The 23390-nt window shown below is 39.1% G+C and overlaps 1 protein-coding gene across 1 annotated transcript in view; it reads left to right on the top strand.

Annotated features, from left to right (window-relative positions):
• LOC147660758 (uncharacterized) overlaps positions 1–23070 on the top strand; it is an 80048-nt gene extending 56978 nt beyond the window's left edge. The window contains exons 8-18 of the mRNA XM_086951480.1: positions 2716–2886; positions 2998–3042; positions 9490–9573; positions 10156–10244; positions 10356–10458; positions 11906–12120; positions 13058–13216; positions 14206–14266; positions 16546–16674; positions 16773–16865; positions 22415–23070. Coding sequence (XP_086807606.1) covers positions 2716–2886; positions 2998–3042; positions 9490–9573; positions 10156–10244; positions 10356–10458; positions 11906–12120; positions 13058–13216; positions 14206–14266; positions 16546–16674; positions 16773–16865; positions 22415–22564 — 1299 coding nt within the window. The 3' untranslated portion in view covers positions 22565–23070. The remainder of the gene's footprint in view (positions 1–2715; positions 2887–2997; positions 3043–9489; positions 9574–10155; positions 10245–10355; positions 10459–11905; positions 12121–13057; positions 13217–14205; positions 14267–16545; positions 16675–16772; positions 16866–22414) is intronic.
• The last annotated feature ends 320 nt before the right edge of the window (positions 23071–23390 follow it).

Genomic DNA, 23390 nt, shown 5'->3' with positions numbered 1-23390 from the left:
GCCCCGGTCGCCTTGCGGCCAGGGCGGAAAATGTGTAATATGGAGGCGGTGTCCCTTGGACACCGCCAGCCACATTACAATGGCTTAAGATCAATGCCTTTCCGTGGCGGCAATGCCGCCACGGAAAGGCAGGCGGTCTTCACTCTGGGGTCCCCCTACGGGCCCCGAGAGTGAAGGTGAGTGGGGCGATTCACACTGGGGCTACCTGTGGTACCCCCCTTCATTTTCATTTACAAAGCGGCAGGCACCGCATGGTGCCTGCTGCTTTGTAAATGAAAATGCAGAAATGCATTTTCAGCATTGTTGCGGGCGGTGCTTTCTGCACCACCCGCCACAATGCTGAAAATACAGTATGTGCCCGCCACTGTGGCGGGTACATCCTAATCCTCCCTACGGGACCCCCGCCCTTATGGCGGGTGGTTCCATTCACCACGAGGATGGCGGGCGGGCAAAACTTGCCCGCCATCCTAATAGGCCTCTATGTGTCAATGTGGAACACCTGGTAGTGGAACACTTATACGTAATCATGATATCAAGCTGCCCAAGATACTGGACAGTCAGATACGGAAATAGATTTAATCTTTAGTGCTAGTCTCCAATATGTTTCTGATTGCGACATCTGGACCTGCCTATATTCAAATAAGAACAAACCAGTTATAAGTGAGGCTTACAAATCACTTACTAATTTTAAAATGAATGACCGTTCAAAAGTAGCCGAGAAGTGGGGCACTCAACTGGGCTCAAACATTACCTCGAACCAAATTGAGCACTCCCTGTCCAATATTAATAAACTTGTACGGTCATCTAGCTTCAGGCTTCAACAATTCAGAACAACCTGCATGCTCTACTATACCTCTGAAAGAATCTCTAAATGGTCCCCTAACGCTGTCTATAGCGATCGCACAAAATGCCCCAAATGCTCAGCCAAAGCATCCAACTTAGTACACATGTTGTTTTCTTGCACTAAACTTAAGACCTTTTGGGGGGACATCCAGAATGTACTGAGAATGTAGAAGATTTTGCTACCTACTTTTACGGCTGCTTCCGTTCTACTAGACTCTTACCCCATGTCATCTCTACAATCTGCTCTAGTTACCATACTCATGTCCTGTGCCAAATTAACTCTGGCTAGAGCCTGGAGCTGTACGGAACCACCTACGGTTTGGGACTGGTGGTCACTAGCAACCAAGATACATGCCATGGAGCTAGCCCTAGCAAATCTAAGGGGAACACGGTCATTGATTAAATATAAAAGAAATTGGGGAACCTTTTCAGAGTAAACACTGCTCAACTCTGCGATACCTTTTTGGACGTGTAACAAAACTTATTTATATAGGTTGATTATGAATCATGAACTGTCTCATTTCCTTTATATTATTTATTCATATGTTTTACAATATATTTTTCTCGATGTCCTTTGATACATGTATCAATGTATGTATGTCTTTCTTGTCAGCTTGTTAACAATAAAAACTTTAAAAAAAAGGAGATGTTCTGAATGACATAATCATCTGACATACTCAGAAATTAGAATTGAAGTTAGTGTATTAAATGTGGTGATAACGGAAAATCTGATATTGTGAGTTTTTCTCCAGCAAAAATCCAAAGGGGATGGGCACACAGGCACAGACCTGTCTATATATATAGTTATAAAAAGAAAAAAAAAAAAAAAAATATATATATATATATATATATATATATATATATATATATATATATATATATATGCTTACTTCTCACGGCTCTTTCGCGGCGGAACCTCCCACAGTCCGGTGGCGCGTTCACGGCTGGCAGAGCCCCGCCAGTCAATTATTTACCATAAACTTCCAAGTTAGACGCGCACTCAGAGGTAAAGTGTACACAGTGTCGCTTTATTTGCTGTTAAGCGTTTCGGAAGCCAAAACTCCCTTGCTCACACAGCAAGCCATTAGCTTTCCACCAGTTACATACACACAGCGTGATAGCCATAGAAACAGGACTGTACACATTTCATTTTGGCTGACATCTTTGAGTGTACTTGTTTTGCAATGTTCTTGTACACACAGTGTCTCTTTTTACACAACCACTTATTCATAAAAGTGATTAAGTACATTTCATCATTACTTCTTATCTCACATTTCATTCGCCACAGTGGCTGATTGTGCAGTGACTGTTTCTAAACGCTGTGTGTATGTAACTGGTGGAAAGCTAATGGCTTGCTGTGTGAGCAAGGGAGTTTTGGCTTCCGAAACGCGTAACAGCAAATAAAGCGACACTGTGTACACTTTACCTCTGAGTGCGCGTCTAACTTGGAAGTTTATGGTATATATATATATATATATATATATATATATATAATATTTATATATATTATCCGGTGTTTATCATCCCAAAATATTATGGAACAGACTTCAAGTTGTAAAGTGCATTTATTTTGCTGTTATGTCTCCATGACGTGTTTCGAACGCCAAATGTGCATTTCAAAACATGATATCAACAGGTAGATATTTCCATATTGGTATACACACACACACTCACTCATACATGTATGTTTGCATGTATATTAACATTTATATGATTATGTATCTGTATATTTTAACATATATTTATTCGAATAAATCATGTCTTGAATACACAATTAAATAAAAATGTGATGGTATAACTATCATTAGCAATACCATTTTGAAAACCTACCTGAAATGTAATATTTAACTATAACAATTTATTCTGCAAAAGGAATTTTTGAAGACACTTTTAAATGATGATGGGGATGAAGAAGAAACATTAGCCCTTGTAGGAAACAACCCAATAAATTTAAAGGGTTTAAGGAGCCTTTGTCCAATTAACATTACAACGAACCGCAGCCAGAAGACAGAAGATGGAACAGAAAACTGGCTCACTGATGATGTAAGAATTCTTTTTTTAACTATTGTACAAAACACTGTGCTAATGATGGATAAAATGAAACTTTATTAGTTTAAATTCTATTATGTTAATGGAAATATCTTTACATCCTAGATTCTTAATGCACGGATTTATCAAATAGTTTCAGAGCAAAGAGATGTAAGTGCATAACATCAATTTTTTTTCACTATAGTAATGGCAAACTTCGAAAATAACAAATGAACATATAATCAATCAATCAAGACATTTGTAGAGCGCACTACTTACCCTGGAGGGTCTCAGGGCGCTTGGGGGGTGGGGGAGGGTGCTGCTACTGCTCGAACAACTAGGTCTTGAGCTTCTTCCTGAAGGAGAGGTGGTCTTGGGTCATGCACAGGTCTGGAGGGAGGTAGTTCCAGGTCTTGCCGGCCAGGTTTGAGAAGGACCTTCCTCCTGTTGTCGCTCTTCGGATGCGGGGGACGGCGGCGAGGGCGTGGTTGGTCGATCGGAGGTGGCGTTTGGGAGCGTAGAAGTTGAGGTGGTTGTTGAGGTAGCTCGGGCCTTGGTGGTGTAGGGCTTTGTGTGTGTGGGTGAGGAGATGGAATGTGATTCTCTTGTTGACGGGGAGCCAGTGCAGGTCTCTCAGATGTCCGGAGATGTGGCTGCGTCGGGGAATGTCGAGGATGAGTCTGGCTGAGGCGTTCTGGTACCGCTGGAGTCTCTTCTGAAGCTTGGCGGTGGTTCCAGCGTAGAGGGCGTTGCCGTAGTCTAGACGGCTGGTGACGAGGGCCTGGGTGACCGTCTTCCTGGTCTCGGTGGGGATCCACCAGAAGATCTTACGTAGCATGCGCAGGATGTTAAAGCAGGACGCGGAGACGGCGTTGACTTGTCTGGTCATGGAGAAGGAGGAGTCCAGGATGAAGCCCAGGTTGCGTGCGTGGTCTGTCGGTTTGGGTGCGGTGCCCAGGGCGGGGGGCCACCAGGAGTCGTCCCAGGCGGAGGGCGAGGAGCCCAGGATGAGGACTTCCGTCTTTTCTGAGTTCAGTTTCAGGCGGCTGGTCGTCATCCACTCGGCTACGCCGTTCATCCCTTCGTGAAGGTTGGCTCTGGCGGCGGCGGGGTCGTTGGTCAGGGAGAGGATCAGCTGGGTGTCGTCAGCGTAGGAGACGATGTTGAGGTTGTGTTGGCGTGCGATGGCCGCGAGGGGGCTCATGTAGACGTTGAAGAGGGTGGGGCTCAGCAAGGATCCTTGAGGGACGCCGCAGATGACTTTGGTGGCCTCTGAATTGTACGGTAGTAGACGGACTCTCTGCGTTCTTCCGTCGAGGAAGGAGATGATCCATTCCAGTGCATTCTCCTGGATTCCGACGTTGCTGAGGCACTGCACTAGGGTGCGGTGGCAGACAGTATCGAATGCCGCGGAGAGGTCTAGGAGGATGAGGGCCGCTGTTTCTCCGTGGTCCATCAGGGCTCGGATGTCATCGGTGGCAGCGATGAGGGCGGTCTCGGTGCTGTGGTTGGCTCGGAAGCCAGACTGTGAGGGGTCGAGGGATCCATTCGTCTCGAGGAAGGCGGCCAGCTGTTTGTTGACGTTTTTTTTCTATGAATTTGGCTGGAAACGGGAGGAGTGAGATGGGCCGGTAATTCTTGAGTTCGGTGGGGTCCGCTGTAGGTTTATTGAGTAGGGCGCTGAGTTCGGCGTGTTTCCAGCTCTCCGGGAAGGTGGCGGTGTCGAAGGATGTGTTGATGATGTCCCGCAGGTAGGGTGCAATGACAGCGTCGGCTTTGTTGAAGACGTGGTGAGGGCAGGGGTCGGTTGGAGATCCGGAGTGGATGGAGTTCATCATGCGGACGGTGTCTTCGGTGCTGATCGGAGTCCAGGCGCGGAGGGTGGTGGTGGGGGGCGGTGGTTCGATCGTGGCGTGCGTCGGTTGAGTGCTGAAGCTGTTGTGTATGTTCGCGATCTTGTTGTGGAAGTAGGAGGTGATGGAGTTGCAGAGATCTTGCGATGGGGTGATGTTGTTGTTTCCGGCGTTGGGGTTGGAGAGCTCTTTCACAATGTTGAAGAGTTCCTTGTAGTTGTGTGCGTTGTTGTCCAGCCGGTCCTTGAATGCAGTTTTCTTGGTGGCGCGGATCAGTTGGTGGTGCTTCCGGGTGGCAAGCTTGAGGGTGGTCATGTTGTCCGGTGTTGGTTCCCTTCTCCAGGCTTTCTCGAGGGCTCGGCAGTTCTTCTTGGAGCTCTTGAGTTCGTCGGTGAACCATGGTGCGTTCTTGCTGCCGGGTCTGCTGGGCGGGGTCCTCAGTGGGGCGAGTTCGTCCGCGCAGTTGCTGATCCACTTCGTGAGGTTGTCAGCGGCCTGGCTGGGGTTCGCTGAGCTGGCGGGGGGTGCTGGCTCAGGGAAGCGGCGAGCTGGTCGGCTGTGATCTTGTTCCAGCTTCTTCGTGCAACCTGTTGCTGGTGGTGGTGGATTGTGGTCCTTCTGAAGCTGAAGTGGACGCAGCTGTGGTCCGTCCAGTGGAGTCCGGTGGCGTGGCTGAAGGCGATGTCTTTGCTGGATGAGAAGACGGCGTCGAGTGTGTGTTCGGCGAGGTGGGTGGGGGTGGACACCAGCTGCTTGAGACCGAGGTTGGCGAGGTTGTCGAGCAGGGTGATGGTGTTGCGGTCGTTGTTGTTCTCCAGGTGGAAGTTGATATCTACCAGGAGGATGTAGTCAGCGGAGGGGAGGGCATGCGGGCTGATAAAGTCGGCGATGTCCTCGCTGAATTGAGTGCGTGGTCCCGGGGGTTGGTAGATCAGGGTGCCTCTGAGGGCGGTTTTGGGGTCCGTGTGGATTTGGAATTGCAGGTGTTCGTCGGTTGTCAGGGTGTCGTCGGTGTTGGTCGTGATGCGGATGGTGTCGCTGTAGATGATGGCGATGCCTCCTCCTGTGTTGTTGATGCGGTCCCTTCGGGTGATCTTGTAGCCCTCCGGGATGGCGATGGCGATGTCGGGCGCTGAGGATTCGTTCAACCAGGTTTCCGTGAGGAAGGCGACGTCAGGGGCTGTGGTGTCGAGGAGGTTCCAGAGTTCGATGGCGTGTCTGTGGACGGAGCGGGTGTTGAGGAGGATGCACTTCAGGTGGTTGCTGCTGGTGTTCGGCTTGGCGGGTGTTGGTGCGGGACAGGTCCGGATGCAGGTGAACTTGCAGGCGTGGCAGCTGAAGGGTCCGTGGGTTCGTCTCGGGGTGGCTCGGTAGCATCCCGGGGGTCGGCCGGTGTTGAGTGCGTTGACGGTGGCGGCGTCGTAGGTCCGGCGGGTGGGCTGGCGTCTGCGGGGTCCTGGGGTAATGGATAATATTAACGTTGACGTACATTAGAGAAGTATTACAAGTCACCAAGATGTCCCATAACAATATAGAGCAACAATGCCAAAGGAAAATTTTGTTTACAAAGTTATGGAACTCTGAGGTGACTTTCAAAATATTTATCAAGTATACAAGGGGGTACATTTTCACATAAAAGATATTCTTAAGACAAACGTAAGACAAAATCCTAATATAAAAAAATATATATATATATATATATATATATATATATATATATATATATATATATATATATATATATATATATATATATATATATATATATATATGATGAAAAGCTATGACAATGTTCTCCAACAAGTAGCTCGCGAGCTAGAGGTGGCTCTCCAGCTACTTGTAATTTAGCTTTCCAGTATGGAATACAGCCTACTAAATTTGAAGCTTTCGCTTTGTTGCTTCAATACATATATATCAGTATTAAAAACTGTGTATTCATGATGGAAAGCTAATGTTTTGAGTGAAGTTTTGTGAATTTCACTCATCTCTCCAGTATAATTTGAAAGACAACCAATTATTTTTGCAACACTATACCCTTTATCTTGCACTTTCCTTTTTAAAATCTACATCCTATGTCATAATAAAAGGTATTATTTGAGTAATAACTCATGCATTCGTAGGTAGTCTTCTTATTTTGGTTACAGGGTCATTACATTCTTGCTGTTATGTATGACCCATGGGGATGGTTGAAAAAATTCTAAAATATGTTTTTATAAATACTGCTAAAAACTTTGCTGATGCATTGCGGTAATCACTTCTAGCAGTCTTGACTGGCATTCCTACAAATATAAATCTTGTCTGATGTGGTCAATATTACAGCACTAATAACATTAGTAGCTCAGTAAGATTTTCATTGAACATAAGTAGCTCATACTGAAGTTTGGAGACACAGATGTTTGTAACGTTAAAAACACTTGATATGCGAAGTTACATATAAAAGTGTGAAATTGCTAATTAAGTAGCATTTTTGTCTGTACAAGAAATACATTTTTCTAGACTTCTATTTCTTTAGCCCTTGATTGTAATTTTTTTTGAGATTGGTTCAGTGTCTTTAAATGTCATGTATTTGAGTCAGATACAATAAATGCTAGTAATTAAATATAACTCCATTGATTGAGATTGAATGATGTATTAAATGAACACTAAACAGCATATCTCATAAGATATTGTTGGAAAGCTCAATTAATGACATGAGATAAGATAATCTATTGTAAATTTTACAGTTGGGTGTGTTTTTGTGCTCCCATCATATGTGCATATATCAATGTCTATTTCAAGCATGCGATTTATTTGAGGAGTACCATAAAACAAAAGGAAATATCAATTATTTCCAAACAATGATATTTTTTATCAATATTTAGTATCACATTATAGAAACTTTCCAGTTCGTTTCTTGGTGGAGAGAATTTGAAAAATTAGGAAAAGTGAAGCAAAACATCTCAAGCTTAAAGGTAAATAAATATTAAAGGCTACTTGCCGTTTTTTATAACAAATTAACAAAGTCCTCTTTTGTTTTCTAATTTTTTAATAATGCTTACACTTCATTATGAAGAACTTATTTACAAAGAATTTATTGTTTTACAGTGATTCAGTGTGTTTTTAAAATTTCATAAATTATTTAATGCGTTTTAATGATGAATATTTTGTAATATTTATAATTGCATGCACATGCAGAACAGTAATCACAGTATCCTAGGAAGCAGGTAAATAAATGCATTTTGGATTTAATGTGAATCACTAAGTTTTACTCTAGTTTCAATCAATTATTTAGCTAATATGTGCCAATAGAGATAAGGATTGACTAAATTTGCACATAAATCTCATAATTGTACGACCGGAATAAAAAGTGGTATATCATTTATACTTTTAAATGTAGATTGGGGCAAGCAGACCCATGCTGCTGCACCACTCTGCTTCTGCCTCATTGTTCCGAGTGCTTTTTCATGCCTTTCTATCATTTGTACTGCTTTTATCTTACATTACCCCAACGTTTGCCTTTTTTTAATTGCTTTTACCTTCAACTGAACCATTTTTCTGAGTGCTTTCTCATGCTGTTCTCTTATTTTTCACTGTTTTACTCCTTCTGTTGTCTCTGTGTTTCTGAGAGCTTTATCCGCAAAGTAGCTAGCAACTCCATAGTATAGAGACATTAACGGGTGATTTGCCGGATTGAAACATCCTTATCGATTGATGCATTAATTGATTAACTTCATATAATTGTTGACCTGTTGGGCATCTCTAACGATCTGTAAGTATCTTTTCATAATGGTTCAGATATGTAAATCAAATTTCCATGTTATTCTTAGATTCCAGGTTGACATTGTCCATCATCTTTTAGGAATTAATCCAGAAAAGCTCATCATTCCTTTGCCAAAAAAATCTTGTATATGTTTTATAATTTATGAAAGTAGCATTATGTTGATAACAAACTCGCAAGCATATTGGCGATTATGTATCGCAAACATTTTTAACTTATGAGCAGTTTGAATTAAAGAAATCGAAGATAATGGAAAATGTCTGGTCACTCATGCTATGCGCTGTTGTTTTATGTCATGTTAAGTGTACTTTTAAACCAACATTTCACCCAGTATGGTATACTGGGGCATATGAGCAAGTGGGTCTGGCTGGCTGGTGCCTACGTGAAGAGCTTTAATTTGTATTTCTATATAAATTACAATACGGAGTTGGCAGGCCTCATGTGAAGTAGATTAGGAGCCAGAACGAAGAAGGTGAAGCAAGTGACTTTGGTTCTTCAGATGTGGGTACCAGTGTTGTTCAAAAGGTTGGCTCTGCTGAGTTGTCTACTGGTGGTGTGAAATGTGATACGGACATTGGGGTAAGTGTATACTAGTCAGTGAAGTTTTTTGTATGTATGGGTGACTAATTAGAATAATGTGTGCATATTGGTAGCGGAAAATGTTTCTCCTTTATGTCTGATGGGATGTACGGTGGTCCAGTAATCATGGTAGGAAAATTGTGTTTGCCTATGCCCATAGGAAATGAGGTACATCCAATATCATGTATAGTGTGAGTTAACTGGTGTAGCATTTCACCAAATGGACTTTTTTTTAATCTACCGCGAGGTCTGCTACAATAGTTTCCATGAAACATGAAGAACTTCACAACAAAGCAGGTGCAAAAAGCCAATTGTGCCCTTTGACACTGTGTGTTATATGCCCCCTAATGTCTATATGACTTTTTTAGGTCAGTAAAGCGGGTGTAAAATATTATTTGTTTAGCATTGTTTTCTATTTTCATTTTGTAGGACATTCACAGGGACAGCATAGTTTTTTTTCCTCGAGTTGTTGGCGGAAGTTCACCAGAAACTGGAAACCATTTTATTCTCTGGGTATGCCAAGTTAAATTTACATTGGAATTATTTCAAATCTAAAGAGTTATTGTAAAAGCAGCAGTAAGACTACGAAGTAAACTGATTTTCAAATCTGTACTGATAAACATCATAAGCAGTCACATTGGCACACCACTTTTTTGAGAAAGTGAATTTGTGGGTGCACAAAGTGACACACATCAAAAAGATTTGAGTCACAATAAAAGTTCGAGTGTAAAAAGAAAGTATTCTATCTGGTATTTGAACAGTGGTGCTGTAGTGCAAGTTATGAGCACATACATCTTTTTTGAATAGGTACAATAAGATATGTACTTTGTTCAGCCTTTGCACATGTCAGTGGACAGCCTCTATACTGCAGGGGTGTGCATTTTAAACTTTGTTAGTAAAATCTATGCTTTATTGAAGTAATAACTCATTGATGTTTTTTTTAGTACATTTTAGTTTTTTTTTATGTAATCATCGCTTATTGATATAATGGCTTTGCAAATATATATATAAATGAATGAGTATTCGACAAACATCGTATTGTTTTTTTATTATTACGTTTTGATGTATAGCAATATTTCACTTGATTTTTTGCAGATTTTTAATGGCAAAACACATATAATACAAATTTTTGATTCCTTGGCCAAATATAAAAGTATTGATGCTAATGACATGAACATCCTTTGGTAAGTATCACCAGCACACCTGTAAAATTATTATTATCAATAATTGTACAATAATAGTATAACCACCTTGGTATATTTATCAGAATTGTTCCGTTGTTTTTTATAATTCAGTAATGTTTTCAAGAACATATGGGATCTTCAACAGTGGAAAATAGAATACCCAATACAATGGAAACAGACAGACAGTGAGAGTTGTGGTGTATTTGTCTGCACTGTAAGTTTACATAAATAACTTTATTAATTGTCTATTATTCATTTCCATGGATACACAACAGCATATTTTTTTCTTCAATTATTAGGCAGCTGATGTTGTCAGTCGGGGTATCTTAATGTCATACGAAGAATTATCTGCAAATAATATGCAGCACCTAAGAAGATACCATGCTTCAAAACTCATGTTGATTCTTCGAAAGCAGGCATGAAAATGTATTCATTAATTAGATAATGAATACTAATAAAATATTTCAATTTTTTCCTAGTGTAATAATACAATTTTTTTAAAGAATTTGGTTAACATCATACATCCAAATTTGATGTGTGTACACATAATATTTATTTCACTGATTATTGTTGAATAAAAAAGCGCATTTTATGTGGCAGGTGAGAAAATGAAATGTTACTTTGTGTAAAATAAATGCAAAGGACATACTATACGTCAGTTGAATGGTGGATATGAGATCATCAACTGTACTCAAGAGTTATAATCATATTTGGTATTGGAATGTCACTTCTTAATTAGGAGAAACTTGCCCCATGCATCAGCTTCTCTTGAGAATAAAATGTCATACTATGTAGCTCTGCATTATTTGTCCTCCTGTTACAATACAATTGATAAACATTATGACTTTTCTTTTCTTTTCAAAACATGCATTGGTTCAACAAAATATGATAGTATTCAAATGCAGCTGAATGTTTAAAGCCATGATGTGAACATATGTCAAATCCACTTATCACAATTTATCAAAGTAAAATGTCAACAAAAATCATTTTTGGATCTAACTGTAGCTCTGTCTGAGTTTGAAGTTGTGGATTGAGTGACAATGATTCTATTGTTACATCAACAGCAGATTTAAAATAAAGTATCATACAAAATAATAAATTCCATTACATTAGGTACAATTATCAAAGTTTTTTAGATGTGTTTAGATTATTTTGTGACATGACTTATCAATTTTATGTTAGTATTTTATGTAGTTACTTGTAAGTTAAATTAGCAATCAATTATTGTTGTTAATGTCTTACCTTTAAAAATTTCATTTTCAAATAAATTATGAAGTACTGTTTTTTTGTTCAAACGCCAATCTTGTCAGTCACAATTTCCTGAGAATGGTTCTTGATATTTTGTTGTGAATTGTTACTCCCATGTCAAAACATTTTATCATGCCAAAATAGAGCACATAGGCATTTATGTCCGCATGTAGTGTGGCACCATATGCTATTGTACTCACTACATTTTTTTACCATTAAAGAGAATAGTTTGTCTTTGGCAGAAAACCATTTCAATGACAGCAAAATAAGAGAAAGTTAAGTGCATGCTTTCATAAGTGCAAACTATGTGAACAAATACCATTGGGGAAAGCAGCGTTACTCATAGTGTAAATCACAGCTATACACTAACCGCACTGAACATAAACATTTAAAAGTATATTGATCTTTTATAGGGCATTAAGAAGGAGAAGGTAGCCCCACTTTCCAAAGAGAGTGGTCTGAAAACCGAACAGTTATTGCAAAAAGAAGAGACTGCAGGAGCAGAGCAAATTGTTGTCCAAAACAGGGAGACAGGAAAGAGCCTAGTTCGAGGAATCAATGGCACAGAATGCATTGCAGCAAAAGAGATGGTCTGCCTATACCAAGAGAGTACTGATTTTAAAAAAAAGTAAGTTAAGTAACGTCTGTTAATAATATAGCTATATATTATATAAATGTTAGTTTGTGACAGTGACTAGTACTTGTATGTGTACACAAATAAAAACGTGCAATTAAAATAATAATAGTTTTTTACAGGGGAATGCATGCAAGAGAATCTATAGTGATCTTGAATTATGTTATAAATATGTAGCTTCCGTCCTAAGCTTGAAAAAAAAATAAAGCACGCTTCGAATTTTTATTTCCATTTTGTTTATGTTGTTCTGAGTTTTGAGATTTGGAGATAATGTTAACAAGTACCGGGGGCCATATTCACAAGGAGGTTTATCTCTGCTTTTTTGGCTTTAAAAGCCAAGAAAGCGGAGATAAAATGATCTCCCTATTAGCAAGCTGTCGCTAACACCAGTTAGCGACAGCTAATAGGAGATAGCGGCCATCTTCAAACCCGCTTTGCATGTCAGTGATATTTATCACTAATGACATGCAAAGTGGGCGTACCAAGATGTTAGTGACTGGAAACATCGCTATCTCCTATTACCAACTTTTTGAGATATTAGTGCAAAGCAAGGAATATCTCCAAAAGCGAACACCTTTCCAGGAGCAGTTCTTAGCCATGTTTTCCAATGGGAGTTTGATAACATGGCTAAGAGAATTAGCTTGGTAATGCATGAATATCGCTGACTTTTCAGCCATATTCATGCATTGCGGCCATTTTTTATCGCATTTGCGATAAACCTTGGTAATACCAAGGTTTATCTGCGCTAAAAATCGCCGCCGCCCGGCGATACATTTTTTGTCTCTAACCAAGCAATAGCGATAATTATCGCTATTGCTTGTGAATATGCCCCTCAATGCCTGGAAAAGTGATGTAAAAGATGGACATTGTATTTTAAAAATGTTATAGTCACTGTAGTAAATGTGTTCTCAAAATATATTTGCATCAACAGGTCACTATATCCCAAAGAACAAAAACTAGAATGGATAGAGTGCGAAAAGTGGAAACAGTGGTTACATTCAGACTGTGCAGATGTGCCAATTACAGAACAGTTTGTTGACACTCCATTTTATTGCGGATGCCACAAAAAATTTCCAATCGAATTGGACAGGTAAATATACAGTTTAATATTGAATATATGTAATTATTTAACCTGCTTATTGAAATTGAAGGTGCAAAACTATGAGTCACAGTAAACTTGGATTATTGAAAAGGTAGTTTGTACTGCATACCTACACATTTATATTTAATGAATGATTCAAGTGATATCTTTACTGTTCCTATTACCATGTTTGCATGGTGAAATCCATAATAAATGATTAGGTGTAGATATATCTTCCTATATAATTGGACAATACATTGAAGGAAAATATGAGCAATGGAAACTTCGGAAAAGTAAGTAGTGATACTTGAAATTCCCACATTTGAAGTACAATCGAAGTCACCAGTTGAGGTTAAAGAAGAAACATTATGATTAATAGTTGAGGTTTAGAGGTAGGATGTTCTGCGAAAAGTAAAACATGCAAGACGTTGAGGCTAAAAACTGTTAGGTAGGACAATTGCTACATTTAAACAAACTTAAATGTATGCACATAAATTATTTGTCATTCAGCAGCATTCGAGAATTACTCACATGAATCTATAAGTGACATAATTGGTATTGTGTATTCTTAGAAATCTTCTTAGCTTTTAGAAATGTTAGTCAATACTTCACAATAAACAAGTCTTTATGAGATGATTTATTTTCCTTTTATAAAAAAAAGAGCACTATGTAATTCACAACAAGAAAATGTTATATTTAAATTTTGTCACATAATTATTGAATTTGTGGTTAAGAAATGCACAAGAAGAATTCCACAAATTCTGAATCTGTTGATGGCATTGATTGTAATGATGTTGAATTTTTAAAATATGATGATAATTGAAAATATTAAAAAAAGATTTTATGGGATAGGCATTATTGTATTAAAAATAATACTGAATAAGTATTACTGTAAAAAGACTCATACATAGACATTAATTATATTCAATGGTTATGTTTTTCAAAATAAAAGGTTAAATTGTCAGACAATCGAATAATATGAATTTATTAATTTGTAGGCTTAAAAAAACCTTGGAAGACAGAAGCATTGTGAATTTACTTACTGAAGATGAGATAAAGGCTAGTATAAGATAATGAGTATTTCTATGATTTTTACATTTTGTTCGTTTAAAACATGTATTCATTAACACCAATGTACTGAAGGGAAATACCTTCAGCAATTATATGTATTATGTTCAAGAGCCATGACATAAAGGAAGGTGGCATGTTGTTTGAAAATTTGTAAAAATGTTGAAAAAAACTTATCTTTATTCATTTCTATCTTCTCTGAAAAAATGTTTTTATTACTTACTTTACTAAGTAATTATGTACCTTCTAGTGATATAGCAACTTTTTAAAAAAAAAACAGTTTACTTAATGACATAGTTTGGTCATATGCATTTTTTAATTAGTTGACAGTGTTCTCTCAATTTAATGTACTCAAACTCATGGTCAGGCTTCCAAATGAGAACCTGGCGATAATTATTAGCGGAACATGTGGATAGGGGTTAAGTATATAGCAATGTAATTGAGTCTTAAAATAAATCGAGGCCTGAGATAATTGAAGAAAAAATTAGTAACTAAATAAGGAAATAATGTGAAGTACTTTGGTGAATATCATAAAAGAGCATGTTTTTGACTCATGAAGTAATAAACAAAATGTACTACAAGACCCAGAGTTAAAAAGGTTTGATGCAAGCCCATGGTCACAAATTACACGTCTATTTAGAATCAATATTTCGTAATATTAATATAGTACTAATAACAATCTATAAAATACTATTTAGTGTGTTAGCCTTGCACTTTGTATCAGTACATTGAGTGTGACCCACATGTCGATATTTCATTTATGTGCCTACTAAGAGAGTGTCGGGTGGGTTTTCGTAGGGGTGGAGGGTGGGACCGGTTGTGAACGGGGTTTGTTAGTTTGTTCCAGTACATCGACCAAATGAAAAATCGAATTCACTATGTTTCTATATATGCTTGGAGCAACCGCATACATATACCAACGGAATTTACACTGAGATTACATGAATGAAGTTGTATGCTATTACTGCTCTCAAAACTATGCTAATAAACAGATTTAAAAAAAAAATGCTATTTACAAACATAATTGTCAACTGTAACCTAACCTATTCTTTCCTCTGGGGAGGTCTCTGTCCAACTGCGGAGGGTGCATCAACTGTCATACAGTGTAAATGTATGAGAAATTTGATATATTACTGAATGATTCTATTACGTTGTGTAATCATTAATATAGTAACATACCATGCAGGATGTCTACAAATAGCAACATTTTTAAATTGTAATTAGTATCTGGGTGCCTGGTGAAATTTCATTGATATTCCTTCAACACAGCTTATATAAGCAGTTACTAACTTAGATTGAGTTACAACAAATTTAATATGTGCATATTAAACATAAAAGTGACTCCTACTTAACAGAAAATATAAAGGAGACAATTGGTATATAGTTGCGACCTCCTTGGCTGAGGAGTGAGTGGGGTAAAATTAAACTTACATTTACACCGTCCGGGTCCAGCATATTCTCTGCTCCTGACCCTGGCAGTAACATGAACCAAAATCAGGCAGTCAGAGTCCCTTCAATAAAGCAATCATAGTACTCCAAGCAGCATTTTGATTGTTGCAGATGCCGCCAAGCCAGCGGCTTATAGAGAGGCCATGTTCTACATGCTGCCTTGCAGCATGCATGGAGCAGGACAGAGTGTGCATGACTAGTTTGGGTAGCCCCAGGGGGCTGAAAAAACAGTCTTTGCACATTAAGTATTGCTCAGGCACACCGCTCCTCCCCTTCCTTTTGCAGAGCCCACTCCGCCCACCCATCCGCAGGCAAAAATAAATAAATTGATAATAAAACAAAGCTATTACCATTTTATGTTTCTGCTTCTAGAACTGTGTGAAAGCAGTAAGGCAAGACTACTCCTCCCTAGTAGAGGAGCTCCCTCTGTTAAAGTAAGCATACATTTTCATCAGGACTGATACACAAAACCTTTGATATGATTATATGTAGAATGTTTCTGCCAAATACCTGGTTTACTCTTGAGTTACATGTATAAGTTGTCTTACTCCTAACATACTCCATGTGTGTGAAAGTCAAGAGTAACTTAGTTCTTTATTTTTTGAGCTTGTGCTCATATTAAAGAAAGTTGATTTTTTTCAAGTCTTTTCAATAAGTACAATGAAGTAGAGCTGACTGTATTTATAATGTATAGTTGGTTAGTTAAAGACAGCTGACAACAAAACTTTAGGACATTCTCTGCTACTTGCTAAATGATAATACGGTCAAATTTGAGAAACATTGATTTGTCTAATTGTTGATTTGTTTTTTATCGTTAATAGGAACATGCAAACAATATTATAAAGGGTAAAAAGAAATCAAATAGAATGTTCCTTTTTTCAAACCCTACATTTATGCCGAAATTAAAACAAGAATTAAATAGGAGGATGACAATATTCAATGAAAATGATGTGAGTAAAGTATTATCTTTATCAACCACACTTTGTAATTGAATTATTATATGAAACAACGTCGCTAATACCAATACTATAACTATTTTGTATTGCAGGCAAGAAGTCTAACGGAACAAATAAAGAAAGTTCAAAATTTTTCAATAATTAGCCGAAACACATCACTCATGATTGATGTGTTATTACCAGAGGTGAGAGTTTTCGGTAATGAAATGATCACTGCTTTTCTAAATTGTGAATTTAATAAACAAAATAAATAATTTAAAAGTGTGTTTAAAACTTATTTGTGGTTAAGTATAAGAAATATAAGTAAATGCATATAAAATGCAAATAAAAAGTAGTTACATTGTTAGCCCACACAAATGACAAATCTGAGGTGAAGAAGTTGATTTTAAGATGGGAAACGTTAGATTTTATAGCACCTCATGAAATGCAGACGTGTGAATTAAATAACGCATTAACATGTGGATTGAATTGCACCTTCATAAGCATTGTGCAAATTGTTTATATTTGTATTTACTGACAGAAATGTCATAAAATCTACATAAGAAAGTAAGATTAATACAATGAGAAGATATGAACGATTGAAGATGATATAATGGAGAAGGAGACCGCCCGCCATAAAGACGGGGATCCAGTTGGGGGAATTAGGATGTGCCCGCCGCAGTGGCGGGCACACCCTTCAATTGTGCCCGCCGCAGTGGCGGGCACACCCTTCAATTTTAGCATTGTGGCGAGAGGCCTAGCCTGCTCGGGAAGAAGGGGCAGAACTTTACGCAACATGCGAAGCAGCATCATGCACGTGGACGTGATCTTGTTCACGTGCATGTCCAGCTTCAAATAGGGCCAAATATAACCACCAAGTTGCGAGCCGACTCGGCGGCTGACACAGTCTCGGGGAACAACGGGGGCCAGAAGTTCGCCAGGAGAACACGAGGAACCCGGTCCGAGGAGCAGTACAGTACCTCAGTCTTGGTACTGTTAAACTGCAACGAGTTAGAACTGAGCCAGTCAGCTGTGGCTGACATGTATCGATGGAAAGTCTCCAGTGGGACCGCGTTCTTCCCTTCCAGCAAAAAGACCAACTGGGTATCTATCACATAATTAAATGCCGAGATACCAAATGATTTAATTAGTTGGACCAGAGGGCGGAGGTAAAGGTTAAAGAGTATAGGGCTGATGGCAGAGCCCTGTGGCACCCCATGCCCCACTCTCCGCACCTCCGAGCTGAAAGGTGGTAACGCCACCACCTGATGCCGGTTGTCCCTTGCACTTGCCGTGACACCACACTCCTCCAGCCTCCTGATAAGGGTAGGATGGCTGACCGTTTCGAACGCGGCCAACATGTCGAGCAGCACCAAAAAGGCTGCCCGACCACTGTCGACCCGCGACCGCAAGTTGTCAAGCACGGTCACCAGCGCGGATTCCGTCCCATGTGCTGGGCGAAAGCCAAACTGTGCCTCATCAAACCAGATGTTTTCTTCCAGGAAGCCAGACAAGGAGCGGGTCACTAACTTCTCCATGATCTTAATGGGGAAGGGAAGAAAGGAAATGGGTCGGTAATTAGACAAGCAAGCGGGGTCCAAGGTGGATTTCTTAAGGAGAGGTGATACCACTGCCAGTTTCCAGCACTCCGGGAACGTTGCAATATCAAACGACTATAGACAGATGGAGTACAAGGGCTGGAAAAGTTCGTCCTGAAACACCTTCCAAAATTTAGGGGTGAGTGGATCAAGCGGGGAGCCAGATGACACCGTCTGTGCCAGACTACAGAACTCCTCAAAGTAGGGGATGGGAAAGCAGCTCAGCTGGGGTCGACTGGACACAACGTCCGGAGCTCCCAAGCTGAGAGCAAGACCCCTCAGCTGGGATCGACTGGACGAGTCCGCCGGAGATACCAAACTGAGGGCATGACCACTCAGCTGGGGTCGACTGGACGACACATCCGGAACTCCCAAACGGAGGGCAGGGCCACTCAGCCGGGGTCGACGGGGCGGTACGTCCAGAGCTCACAAACTGAGGGCAGGGCCACCCGGCTGGGGTCGACTGGGAGGCAAGTCCGGAGCTCCCAAACCGAGAGCAGGACCACACAGCTGGGGTCGACTGGGCGAGCCGTCCGGAGCTCCCGAACCGTGGGAGGAAGGTACTGGGCTCAGTAAACATTCCAAGATCTTAACGATCTTCTCCTCGAAGGCGCAGGCCAGGGAGTCGCACAAGACCTGCGACGCAGGAACATTATTGACCGTGCATGAAGGATGAGTCAGGTCCCTAACAATTTTAAACAGTGCTTGCAACTTGTTGGAAGCCTGATTCAAGGTGGCTTCCAGATAGGACGCCTTAGCCACCTTAATCTGTGTCTTATATTCCTGCAGGGACTGCCTAAAGATAGCCTTCGCCGAGTCAGAATACTGCTTCCTCCACGCCCTTTCGGCGCATTTGCAGCTAAGGTTTAACTGCCGCAGGGCGTTTGTATACCAGGGGCTCGACCGATTCAGCCTGCCCCTTGACCTACGGAGTGGCGCTACCTTGCCCAAAGAGTTCGAGATGGACTGACACAAGGTGGTATAGCTCTCTTCCACTGAGTCACTCAAACTGAAGTTGCCCGGTAGTAGTCTGGGCAGAGGCGAGGCTTTTAGGAGTCGAGACCAAGGTCTGCCCAACTTAGCCTGTCTAGATCCAGCTTCCACCGAGGAGTGATCCACCAAATAGAGGGAGAAAGCAACCATCGAGTGATCCATCCAGTATTGACACAAGATGTCATCCACCGACACAAGTTGGGTGTCTGCGAAAACTAGGTCCAGAACATTGCAGGCTTGGGACAGAGTGGAAAGCGCACTGTCCAGCGGGCCACCCGACCACAGGTTATAATCCCCTAAGACCACTAGCTTAGAGGGGGTGTTAGAGAGGTCGTAAATCAGGTCAATGAAGTCAGGGAGGGAAGGTACATTGCCAGGCGGACGGTAGCACAAAACGCCCGAGCAAAAAGTCTTCTCGTGATTTTTAAGAGAAAACCCCATCAATTCAAAGCCCGACACCTCTCTAATCTTAAGCTGGGAGAGAGCTAGCATGTCTCAATAAATTAATCCAATCCCACCACCCCGGTTCTTCACACGAGGGGTATGGTTGATCTTAAACCCTGGAGGCTAGGCCAAAAACCCAGTTCAACCTCACAGTCCTCCCGCGTCCAGGTTTCCGTTAGAACCTGAACATCGAGCCCCGCGGACTCGATGAGGAAGGCGATGTCCGTGTGGTGCTTACAAAGGGACCGGACATTAAGGAGCCCATAGGAGAGGTGACAAGACATCTGAGAGGTGAATCTACATCTGAGATTGCTTTTTATGCATGTATGCTGTCATTGAGCATGGGGCTGTGAAAAAATGCCTTGAAATTTAAGAGGGATAAAACACATCTTCTGACTTAGAACCTTTGTCAATAACTGAAAATAGTAATTGATGCGCTTCTACTTTGAAATGGGCTTCTACACCGGCACTTAATCTGATATAGCACTGTCTTTCTTCATAAAATTTTAGTTGACTTTCTAAAAGCAAGTAAATTTAAATTTAGTGTCCTGTTTTTTCTTTTTGGCTTGCAAACCTGGGTATGAAACATAGTGCTACCATTCTTTCTCAGGTAAACTAATGCAATGCACTACATTTGGCTTCTTTCTTAAATGTTTGGCCCTGTTTGCAACATGTTCAGAAAAGGGCAGTTAAGACTCCACTTGCTGTAAATTGACACAACACGGTCACCCAGACATTGTCCACAGTTTACACTGTCCAGCATTAACTAAGATAAAATCCAAACCAATCTTTAATATCGGCTGATGCCCTGTTACTGGATGTTCCTCAAATTAAGTTTGCGCGTAAGGGAAGGAGATCATTAGCTTTTCAGAACCAACGAGGTATGTAAGACCATTGCACCTGCAGGTTGAGCACAATAACCTACAAATATTTAAGTTTCCGAAAACTGGTATGTTCAAAAAAGTAGTTGTGTCTATAGTCCAAGGCATTCTTTATTGTATATATTTTGTACAAATAGTTTTTCTCTACTAAAAAGGCACAAGCATCTTTCTGAAAAATGTCAAAGTAAAGATTATATACTTTTTTTTGTGACTATTGACAGGTAATTAGTACTAAATTGATGCAAAGAGTTTACATTTATATGTAATATTTTGCAAATATTTATTTAAAACAATTTTTATAAGGTTTACTTACCTGTTCCCAACCTAAAACCCAGGGATGCTAATTTGCATTAGCTATCCGGCAAATGCCAAGTCACTCCTTTGAATTTGAAAAGTGTGAAAACTTCTCACAGTGCAGTAAAAACGGACTTGCATGACCTTTTGTGATTACTGACAATTTTGTTGGTATTATGTTTACAATGGCATAATAAAGTTTAATACAGCTTAAATAAAGGCTTCCCCAAAGTAATTATTGGATAATGGAAGCTTTAAATGCCATATTGTTAGTAATCATGCTATATTTGTGGCCATTTATATCATATTTATGACTAATCTTGGAATAATAATGTCTATGACTGACATGTTGTGAAGGATGTTATCATTATGATGGACATACATTGAAAAGTTGTGTACCTGACAAAACAGTGGACTTTCTTGAATAAAGTAGTCATCTTGAGCATTATTGAATAAAAATCTGGCATGTGAAAAACTAAACCTGGTCAGGCCAAGCAGAAAGTTTTAATGAGATTAGTTCGCATTATGAGAATCACAAGCGGGCAAATAGGGGTTATACTTGAAAAATGTTTCTGAATTAAAAATGTAGTTTACTTTTATGCCAGAACATTATTTAATTTGATGTGTTTAACCGTTATAAGATGTTCATATTAAAAAAGAAATATAATGCATTGTTATTGAAAGGGATGAAAATATGAGTTGGTGTTTAGCCATCTTCTGTGATCAGGTGGCCAATATGAATATTTGGGCATGTGGTGCATGAAAATGTGGTTATACACTCATAAGGGTATTGGGAAAGTTTCGAAAAACATAAATGTGAACAAATTATTTACCCCTTCTCTTTACAAGACATACCTTAGAATTTGTGATTATTATGATAACTGCCAATAATTCATTACATGTCACCTAAATAGCATTTCATCTAAAACATATATCATTGCATAAAATAATATAAATTAAAATGTGCTATTTAACAGTGTATGCACATTAACCTGAAAGTATGTAGGGTTCGATTATTTAGCCAACGATGGTAAAACATTGAAAATTAAAATAACCAGGCATTTTCCATTCTGAAACTCAAAAGGCAAACGGATGTCCTTGTATGTTTAAATTGGGTGTAATCAGACAACTTGTAACAGGTTCAAAACTTTAGGTAGGAAGGGTAATACTAAATATAGAACTGATGAAAGACAACAAAAGATAAGCAATATTTAAAATCTGAAATAGTTGTACATTTAAATGTGTCTTTTCGTATAACATGAAATAAAAATGTTTGCAAGAAAAGAATAAAAATTAAGAAGCTTATCTTATTAGAAAAAGCTAATTTGCAACATTTATTTTGCATGAAAGTTTTGAAAACAGAAAATAAGTGTACACACTTAACACCTGCTTCTTAATACATCTTAAAAATGTATAGTTCTGAAAAATAAAATAAAATAGAAAAGTAATTATTGTATGGAATGTTTATATGGTATGATTACTTTCCATGTAAGCTTATTAAGCTAAAAGTATGTTGCTTTAAAAGTCAATTTTTTCTCTTTGCAGATGACAATCAAAATTCTACAAAAACATGAAGATTTAAATAGATATGAAGCAGAACTTGTACTGATGAGAGGGGACTTCCTAGACTCCAATGCAGATGAAGTAGATGATGTTGAGACATTTGAAAAATTGAAAATGGGCGCACTGAAATAAATTTTTTGAATGATTGCCTTGTTTATTAAAGTGAAAAATTTAATTGTAATTTTTTGACAAATTGAGTAAATTATTACATGTAACTTTAATAAAAAATTTTTTTTTAATATTTATTGACTAAAATACAATATGTATAACTGTTTACTGAGGTTCAATTATAAATAAAAGCTTAAAAAGTTGTTCTTTTTAGTAATGAGATAAAAATACTATGAAGATATTGTCTGTGATGCCTATTGTGATTATGCTTCATTTCAACATAGAATATTTATAAACAATTGAAACAAAGAACTTGTAACCATAAACAATAAGAATTGTATTGAACATCATTTTTGATTTGATGAACATAGAAATTAAAATGAATACCAGATTGTGCAATGTTATCATTAGGATTCTACATCAACTACAATTTCATATTATTACTAATTGAAAATACTATTAATTTAGAATGCACTGAATTGCTGTGTATATTTGTTCAAAAAAGCTGGCAAATAAAGCTAATGTCTGACAAAATTAAGAAGAACAACAAATGTAGTGGACTTTATGGAATTAAACAGTGCAGTGTAAAAAAATAACCTGCGATTTATCTTCAGGAGTTTTACATCTTTTGCATTACATATACCCAAAGTCTTACCATATCGGTTACTGTTGGGTGTACTACTCTATACGTTAAACATGCCTCACAGTTAAGATGAGCCTGTGCTCCTATTTTCAATACGATGAAATTGATTGATTTTATTTTGACATATTTAACCTTACTTCTAAGCCCCTAATGTTGTGCACAAATTGTACACAAGGCCTTCAAGTTAAATGTCACTGTTGGACTGCA

The sequence above is a fragment of the Lissotriton vulgaris genome, unplaced genomic scaffold (genome assembly GCF_964263255.1).
Source record: "Lissotriton vulgaris unplaced genomic scaffold, aLisVul1.2 SCAFFOLD_6235, whole genome shotgun sequence".
Classification (NCBI taxonomy): Eukaryota; Metazoa; Chordata; class Amphibia; order Caudata; family Salamandridae; genus Lissotriton; species Lissotriton vulgaris.
Note: the sequence above shows the minus strand (reverse complement) of the source record. Positions and strands in the feature narration are given on the sequence as shown.